At 35.3% G+C, this 10,067-nt stretch overlaps 1 protein-coding gene across 1 annotated transcript; it reads left to right on the forward strand.

The window, feature by feature from the left end:
* The first annotated feature begins 670 nt into the window (after positions 1-670).
* LOC105444564 (trichohyalin-like) lies at positions 671-6,525 on the forward strand. The gene is made up of 12 exons (XM_030976986.1): positions 671-852; positions 1,107-1,319; positions 1,749-1,874; positions 2,175-2,300; positions 2,818-2,940; positions 3,272-3,400; positions 3,773-3,898; positions 4,292-4,417; positions 4,855-4,980; positions 5,180-5,284; positions 5,565-5,669; positions 6,146-6,525. The coding sequence occupies exons 1-12, from the start codon at positions 721-723 to the stop codon at positions 6,404-6,406; spliced, it is 1,698 nt and encodes a 565-aa protein (XP_030832846.1). The 5' UTR covers positions 671-720; the 3' UTR covers positions 6,407-6,525.
* The last annotated feature ends 3,542 nt before the right edge of the window (positions 6,526-10,067 follow it).

Here is a 10,067-nt window from a genome sequence, read left to right on the forward strand (position 1 = left end):
GGAAAAGGGGAGAGATGATTTGTCGGCTCAGCTCAGTGAGACTCGCAAACAATACCAGGTATAAACTCTCAATGATGATTGAAAATACTCTAATACTCTATGTTTCGATAGGTTTATTTTATATCCATTGTGTAATGACAATATCTTCGAAAGATTAAGATGAGTTAAACTTAAAATGGTATCGAAAATAGATGTATAGACAATCTTATACCTTCAGTTACAATTTTTTTCTATGACTTTCGTTTTTTCTCCAGCTCCATATTTGCTTAATGTAGATTTACTGTGCAAATTGAATTCATTTTGATAGGAATTGGACGAGGGATTCGCGGCTGTGTATGCGGAGAAACAAGAACTGCAAGTTCGTACAATCAGCTTGGAGAAAGAGAAAGACGAACTTTCAGCTCAGCTCAGTAAACGTCGCCAGCAATATCAGGTATACAAAATACAAAATCACAATTCAAAATGTTTGTTTTTTAAACCTACATTAAACACAACCTAGACAAATGGAAAATATGGCATTCTAGAAACGGACAACGGACAAAGTTAGTGTTTTCTCAAGTAAACATAAATCAAAAATCCATAATTTAGTTACAATCTTAAATAATAATCCTGCCTTGTAGTGCATTTATTATACCAGAGATTATTATTCATTTTTCATAGGAACCAGAAGAGAGTTTCACTGCTGAGGACCAAGAGAATGATTTTGAATGGGATGACGACATGGAACCACTGCCAGAAGATAGAGAACCACTGCCAGAGGAGAGAGAATCATTCCAGCCTCGCTCTGATAGTTTTAAAGAGGAGGGACATGAACAGAAATTTCAACTCAAGAAGACCCCCAAACAACGTCAGGTACAATTTCTTATAAGTCTGTTTTCTGAGTGAGTTTGTTTTACATGTAGCAAGATAGATTGAAAATGTAACACGTTCATCACAAATGTTAGGACAGGAAGGAAAATCAAGAACATTCTAGAAACTGGAAACGGACAAAGTTAGTGTTTTTTTAAGTAAACATAAATCCAGAATCCATAATTTTGTTACACTTTTCTTAATTATCCTGCCTTGAAGTGTATTTATTATACAGAGATTATTATTGATTTTCCTAGGAACCAGAAGAGAGTTTTACTGTTGAGGACCAAGAGGGCGGTCTAGAATGGGATGACGAGATAAAACCACTGGAGGAGGAGAGAGAACCATTGGAGGAGGAGAGAGAACCATTGGAGGAGGAGAGAGATTCATTCCAGCCTCGCTCTGATAGTTTTAAAGAGGAGAGACATGAACAGAAATTTCAACTTAGAACTGCACCTAAACAGCGTCAGGTAAGATTTCTTGGGTTTTTCTTCTGAGTAAGTTTGTTTTAAACAAGATAGATTGAAAAATTAACAAGTTCACCACAAAGATTAGGACAGGAAAGAAAATAAGTTTACAAAGTATAATCAAATGCTATCTACAGCAAAGAAAATTATATAGAAATATTGATTGACTCAAGATTAGTAACTTGTATAGCGCTGAGTTGCGCAGGATACAGACTCAAACCCTTGGAATAACACACCACGTGATGTAAACGGAGTTTGGAAACAAGAATTTAAAAAAAAATCAAATGTACAAACTAGACTATTACAATTATTCTTTGTAAGAGCTATCATTATGCCAGTGGTTTAATATAAATTAATTATATATTTTAAATGTATTTTCCCCCGATATATTTAAGTACATTGTTTTATATTATATTTAATTTATTCATTTAGGTACTGGGGGAGAAAATCCAGGTTATTAGGAAGAAAGCAGATCCTGAAAAGAGACATCCTGATTGTCAGGCAGAGAAACAAGACGATCTCTCAACTCAGCTTGAGGAGGCCAATCAGAAATATCAGGTAACTTTGATTAAATTAGAAATATAAAGAATCACTTTGAAAAATATCTCAATATTACAGTTGCACAATACTTTCATAACGAAATTACATTACTCTATTGAACAATGATATAATTACTTAACTTTCTCTCTCTCTCACTCTGCCTCTGTCCGTCTGTCTGTTCGTTTCTTTCTATCCCCACCCCCTCTTCGTCTCTCTCTCTCTCTCTCTCTCTCCTCTTTCTCTCCCCCCTCTCTCTCTCTTTCTCTCCCCTCTCTCTTTCTCTCTCTCTCTCTCTCTCTCTCTCTCTCTCTCTCATAGGACCTGGATAAAGAATTCGACATTTTACTTGAGGAGAAGCTAGAGTTTCAATCTCTCGCTGACAACTTGGCTGATGATAACTATAAGCTATCAACTGAGTTAGGGCAGGCTTACACAGAGAGGCATGTAAGTCAAGTTATTTGATGGATTTTAACAGCTATGATTTTCACATGATAAAAGACAATCATTGACAAATAAGATTAACTTCAAACGATGATTCATTATACATTCATGTTTAGATGTGTTATATATTATTTTTTCGATTTCGCGTTAAAAAATCCTCAATGCTTTCATACTTTGCAAAAGTACATGGACCCTGTACATAAAAACACCAAAGTCTGATACTTGAATTGCAAGTATACCAGTTACCTCGAATCCACATACCAATAACGATCCTCTTTTCATGCAAACATCAATCAGTCTTTGATCTTGATCTTTTGATAGGCTAATTAGTATCAGAGTAGTTACTTAATTAATTGTAACTTCTACCAAAAAAATTATACAATACACCGTGTTCTGAAGAAGGACTTATGTGCATTGACTGATATATCGTTTGAAAAGAAACTGTGAAATCATCAATTCTCTTCTCTTGACTTTGAAAAAAACAACTGTATATGAAACAAGTTTCATCTCTTCCTAACAGGTTTTGGAAGATAAACTGGATTCTTTAGAAGCAGAAGGCGAGGAACAAGAACTTGCTACCAAACTGAAGGAGGAAAATAAACTCCTTTCTACTTCACTCGGATCCATGCGTAATCTAATCAAGGTATGTACAGTATAGCAACCATGGAATATATGTTGTTATAAAATCATGTTTTCTGACACATTTGACGTTTTGAAATATAATGAAGAAGGCAAAATTTTAGCCGCAATTTTGAAACATATTATATTTTGGTAATACACACTGTATTGTAATAGTTAAAATTCTATGCAGTAAGAATTTGTTCTTCCCTATCAAAATTCTTTGCCGAATTAAGTTTTCAAGTTAATTATGTTGATGGTTAAGTGTTTTCGTTTTTGCTACAGACATACTTTAAACAAAAATCACATGTTTTCTTTAACATATTCATATCTGTTTGAAATTTTCTCACGACCAGCATCTCCAGGAAGAGGTTGAAATTCTGAGTGAAAACAATGAGAAGCTCCGCCAGGAAACTACATCGGTTGAGAGTCAATTAGAGGATGGACTATTCGAGGAGCTTGAGAAAAATACGGCGCTATGTCAGGTAACACATTTCAAAGAGACTTTACAATGGATTATTTTCCAGTGCAATTCAAATAGGGATATGTATTCTAAAATAAGGACAGAATTACAGTCTCCTCATTTTATAAATGAGAAAATATATCATCAGTTCACAGATTTGTCGATGTCTTTCAATTATTGGCTCATTTTCAACAGAATAAACAATTTATCCTTATATAATATGACTCTTTCCTCAATATCAAATAAAACATGACTCTCTTAGACGCTTAGATTGTTATGACTTCGCGTCGAAGCTTCAAGCATTCTATAAACGAGTGACGAGTTACTTAATTATATCATGAATCTCTTTTATTCTTCTAACCTCTTAATGTATCCATTTGCCTATTTTCTACAGATCTTAGAACAGAAAGTCGCCGCAGCAGAAGGCGAGAAAGCGGAATTTGAAGAAGAAACTTTGAAATGGGAGAAAGATAGGGCCGATCTTTTGACACAACTTCAAAACAGTCAGACACAATATCAGGTATTTACAAGATTATTACTGTCATTCTTCCTCTTAGAATTGAAATACTTTTGTTTCCAAAATGATTTTTGTTGACATTCCGTCGATTCGAGAAGTATTCTTGATAACGACAATTTTGTGAAATTTAGAGATTCATGCTTTTGGTGAAAATTCATTTTTTCTTGAATATTTCTTTATCAAATTTGTTGTATTTTTTAAATAATAAACCTATAATTGACTTGACTTGAAACAAAATGCTCATAATATTATGGTACCAAAGTATAAACTATTTTCATTAACATTATTTTTTCAAACACACGTTCTATCACTATTAAAAAGAGTTAGTTACCCATCTCATGATACATGTACAATTGAACCAATCTTTAATAAATTTGATTTAATTTATTCTGATAGATACTGAAAGATCAGTTCGAGTCTGTTAGTCAAGATGGCAAAAATCGACATGTACTTGCTTCAAAGTTGATCGAGGAAAAGGAAGAACTTTGCGTTCAACTTGAAGACAGCCGCAAGGAATGCCAGGTAGAAAAAAAAACAAATTATTTGATGATTATAAACACAATAAAATAAGGATGTCACAATCTAAAGCTATATATAGTGATGTGTGGTTCAATGGGGTCTGATTTAATAGTCGCAATTTGCAAAGGTTTCACAGGTTCCAAGGCTCTCTAAGATGAGATATCTGGTTTCCGTGAACCTTCCGACTTGGACTGAAGGTCTATTTAAGACACATAAATAATGTATTCCAAGTAACTCTATATTACTTCATGATTGTAGTTGCAGATTACAAAGTAATTAATACATAGTTATTATAGTCATTGCATTATGTTATTGGTTAAAATTTCAGTTTGTTTCACATAATAAATAAATCTTCACCTTTATTAGCATTATTATCATCATCGTCTTCAATACGACATACAAAATAATAAATTCATGTTAAATTGTTCATGTTTATTCAGGAATCCGATGTAAGACTGGATGTTATCCCCAAAGCGACTAAAATACTCGACCAGAAGATTGCATACTTACAGACAGACAGGAAAGAACTTCGGAGAAAATTAGAGACTGCTGAGAAAGAACGCCTGGTGAGAATATGATATTGCATGACTATCTGAACATTCCAGACACAACAAAACAAATAAATAAAACGATACAAAAATTAACACAGAAATAAACGAGATCAGTAGTGATTCATACGAAGTATTAACTTTTATACCGTTGATTGTGTTTTTACAAAGAAATATGTAACATTTTCCAATTTATATATTCTTTTCATCATTTCAGGATTTCTCCGAGCAAAACAAGGTAGCCATGGAAAAGTTCAAAGAAGCCGAAGAACTAAGATTGAATATTGAAGAGAAGAATACGATACTCGAGTATGAAATCAAGGTAAAAACTTTATTGTACCAGTTTATGTCAATAAAGATATAGATTGTGTTTTTTTTTCTTTCTAAAGAAGAAAGAAAACATTATATTGCCTCGAATTTTTGTGTCAGGTAATAAAATATTATTGGAATTCTACAGGCTTTGGCATTCTTTTTCTTTTCTTTTCATTGAAATTCTAGTACTCATGAGTCCTAAATAACTTACATAGTCATTATTGAATTGTCACATTATTCTATTTGTCACTAATAAATCTAAACTTTACTGTATTATGCCATCCCTACAGCTTGCCAAGAATAAGGTTGCTGATTACAAAGCTGATAACAAAGATCTTAACGTTCATAACAGAGGTCTCAAACACCAAATAGAGTTCCAGAAGAAAAGCAATGAGGTAAGTAAAACATTAATTAACATTTTTTTTCTTTCATTTATTTATTTATTTATTATCATTATAATTATTTTTATTTTATTTTATTTATCTTCTTCTTGTTTTTTTTTTTTTTTTTTGGGGGGGGAATTGAAATGATATCTCGGAAAACTCTTAGAATCCGCGTGCAAATTTAAATAAGCACATCGATGCCCTTATGTTTTACCATTCAACCAGACTTTTAATAACCAAAAGCTACATTAGTAAAAAATAAATGATTTAGTCGACATTTTTCGAAATTTCCAATACAACTCCTAATACATTCAAAGCTACATTTGCTTTCCAATCTACATGTACAGGCGCATATGCTAGACATACTTGTTCTCCTCAGGAATATGAACTTTTGACAACAAATTAATGGTTAGTTACTGAAAAATACCAGTAATGATAATAGCGGAGATGGTAAATGAACATAATGTAAACCTTTATCTCTTATATAGGAGCTTGAAGGGAGAGCATTCACTTTGGTAGAAATGCTCGATCTACTGGAGAAGAAAGTATTTCTAGCTGAGAATAGACAGAAGCAACTAGAGGGTGAGCTTCAGGTAAGAAACATCCCATCTCAGTATGGCTATTATAATTTTCTATTCTTACACTTAAAAAAAAAATCACAACAAATGGACAAAAGCTCTAGAACAGAGACAAGGCTAAGTACAAATAGATGGCCAATGGGAAGAAGAACAAAAAGAAGCAACGAATAAGTTTCCTGGATAGAGCAAAGGTCTTGAAAACAGGACCGTCTGGGTTCGAAACCAAGAAATATTTGCAGTGTACTATTCGAAAGGCATCAATTTACAATTTAGCTCTGCTAGACGGTCTATAAACGGTTATATTTTATTTATGTGTACCTGCACCCAGAACTAAAGTAAAAGATACAGTAAAGTTCACTATAATGGGACGAAAAAAAGTATGATGAATTCAAATGGACAAAATCCCCAACCTAATTAGATATAAAACGCGCATTTCGTTGAGAATTCCTTGTTTATTTTCCTCTTTCTTTTCCCCTTCTTCTCCATGCAGAGTATGAAAGCTTCTATGGCTGCTGCCGCCATTCAGTATGGTGTTGTAGAAACGGTTGGGGATTCAATCTGCATCACTGATCTGTTCAAGGCTCTCGAAGATATGAAACAACTCAATGCAAATATGAAACTCGAGATTGTCAATTTGAAGAAGACCAAAGAGACCTTCGAAGAAATGGTACGTCACACCATTAAATTTGATTTAGTGTAGTGTATATCGCATTTATCCTAAATTTATTTTCCTGGAGTTTGTCATTAAATTTGGCGACATTGGTAACAGTTTCACTCGCTTTTGTGTTTAAAATAGAATTTATTTTGTGTACATGTAATGTAATTGTTAATTGATTAGATGAAAAATAGAAGACTCATATTTATATATTGAGTAGGAATGACTGTAAATCTCCGCATTTTGAGATAAACGAATACAATTTCCGTATTCTGATTTTGTTTCCTCTCTTAGATCAGTATTCCTGGTATCGGAGATCCCCTTCTTGAATGCGGAGATTCGGCTGCAGAGAAAAGGTAAAGCAATTCATTATATTATCAGATGAAAGCTAAATATGATTACATTTATGAATTGAATAAGAATGAAATATTTGTAATAAAAAAAAATATGTTTGACTACTTCTTTATCAAACAATTCCACACCTTGATGGAAACTTGAAGCTTATTGATAAAAGAATCATTGAGCGTAATCTAAACAAAAAACTTTACTCAAAATGTTGTGTCTTCTTTCTTTCAGTCCTAGAGAGCGAGAGAGATGTGAACTGAAGGAGATGATAAAAGATTTTCAATACAAGACTTGCAGACAAGGAAGCTTGATCAAGAAGCTCAGATACGAACTATCTGTGTAAGTATAATCAATAATTAACACTCATCATGATGAGATAGAATTGAAATGGCAATGTAAGATTTCCTCGGCTGATATGGCACCCCTTTGAAAACCCGTTTATGTTGTTTTTGTTTTTTGGGGTGGGGGATATATTCACAGGTCCTCTGCATGGTCTAAGTTATTGTCGATAATGGATAAGATTTCACCAATCGGTAAAAATTAAGTTAAAAACAAATAAATCATGAAACATGTAAACATTTTGTAAATTGATTCACTCACGTACAGCTTCCACAAGGACATGCTCCATGAAGAGGACTCGGTGTATGACAACATGAACTACATAGACCGAGCTGTGATCGATAGGATTCTTACAGATGTGAAGGTGCCCGTCATCAAGTCTGAAGACCTTTCATTCCTGGTCGGAGCCGACGTCGATGCGGATGATGATCTCGTCGGAAAGGGTTCATTCGGGAAAGTATTCTTGAGGCAGTACCAAGGTGAGGCTGTGGCCGTCAAAGTGCCTTACATCAGCGAGGGAGTCAGGGATGAAGATGATGAAAAGAGGATGGTTCGAATCAAAGCTGATCACGCTCGTACCACCATGGAAGCCCTAGTCAATCTCGCCTTCGCTGACCACCCCTCATTCCCGAAGACAGTCGGCATCGTTGACATCGGAGGTGCTCCATCTCTCGTCCTCGAGTTCCTTGGTGATAAGAACACCGGTACAATCTACACGCTCAGTCAGGCTATCAAGTTCCAAATTCCAGCTCTCTCCAAAGAAAACTGGTTCGTGATCATCATGGACATCATCCACGGATTGAAAGCCATGCATGAGGAAGGTCTCTTACATAACGACCTGAAAGCTAACAACATCCTCTTACAATGGAACCTTGAAGATCAACGATGGCATGCTTTCATCATTGACATGGGCAAAGTCTCTACTCAGATCATACCACTCAGGCACAAACAGCTACCCAAAGAGGAGTTAGAAGGGTACAAGAAGGGTACCCTCTTCCCGCATCTGGCACCAGAGTTCATCCTAGATCTACAACCCATGACTATTCAAACTGACATATATTCCTTAGGCAAGGTCCTGGCTCGGATTGAGAAGGTGATAAGGAGTCGACCTCTGCGTGACCTAGCAGATGAGATGACCCATGTTAAAGCTCGTCTACGACCCTCATGGAAACACATTGAGAAGGTCATCACCAAAGCACAGAGGAAATCTCTCTCATAATCTTGCCATGATATGATATTTGATATTAGTTAAAGATATTTGAGCAGTATAGCTTTCGGTGTAACTGCATCCTGGGAGCCTCAAATCAAATAAGGAAAGAAAATATGAATTATGGGCCTTTAATTCTCAACCAAAGAAAATCGGCAAAAAAATACGATGCATAGGCAGGCTCAAAGAAAAGGTTCGAATGATGATATTGATGATAGCTGATGGATTTAAAACTCCAATCAGGATAAACTAAGGCTTTTTATATCTACATAAGAGCAATCAAACCAGAATAGACAGAAGAGCTACAGTTACGCTCGAACTATTTTCAAACCTGATAGTCAAGAATGACTATGGTGAGAACAGATACAGGGAGAATAGGAAAGAAAGCGCATCTGGTCACTATAATGAATTAAAGTGACTTATCGGTTTCTTTAGTACTGCGGATATTCTCCTCTCAAGCTGGCAGGTTTTCGGTATTTCCCCTAGAGCTATTACAACCTCAGCGAACCACCCGAAACCTTTAACACATCGAATTCAATACCCTCGATGAGCTAGAAGGTTTCGGGAGATTCGCAAACATGCGCGCGCGCGTTGAGTGGGAAAGACTGGAGATCTGTATGCTTGGGATCGGGAATCAACCTGCGGGAAGGGAATCGGAAGGTCACGACCAGATGGCTCCGTATACGATCAAAGAACCCAAATGGAGTTCGACAGTCGTTTCGGAGCACGAACAGGGTCTATGCCAAGTACGAAATATCAACAGTTTTAAGATTGACAGAAAAGGCTAGACCATTAGGAAGGCGTCTCCCTAAACATAGATGGCATTTGAAAATCAATATGGCACTTGTAGTACATGGCCTGCAAAGTACAAGTAGATGGAAAATGTTGTTGCATTAGATAATATGCATTCGTAAATATTTGAATATATTTTTACGCTCCCCATGATTTCTGTCTTTGAAGATAGAAATGACTTGAAAATGTTACGACAGTTTTATGACCCAATAGAATGTCTTAAGTATATATATTTATATGATTTGTTTATGATATATGGCATATGGTATTATACTGGAAAGACCATAGAAAGCGTATAGAGCAGAGAAATGGCCAATGAAAATGAATGCTAAGGACTAGGAAAGTTAAGAGAAAAGTTTGAAAAGCGTCTTATCACAATAATGGTTAGGTGATTTGTTCAGTTCTTTTAGTACTGCGAGCACTCGTAGCTCAAACAACCTGACTTGCATGTCCTCACTGACATCCAGAAACACCCTCAAAGTTTTGTCCCCGAC

This window comes from Strongylocentrotus purpuratus, unplaced genomic scaffold, assembly GCF_000002235.5.
Source record: "Strongylocentrotus purpuratus isolate Spur 01 unplaced genomic scaffold, Spur_5.0 spur5_scaffold_9, whole genome shotgun sequence".
NCBI classification, from domain to species: domain Eukaryota; kingdom Metazoa; phylum Echinodermata; class Echinoidea; order Camarodonta; family Strongylocentrotidae; genus Strongylocentrotus; species Strongylocentrotus purpuratus.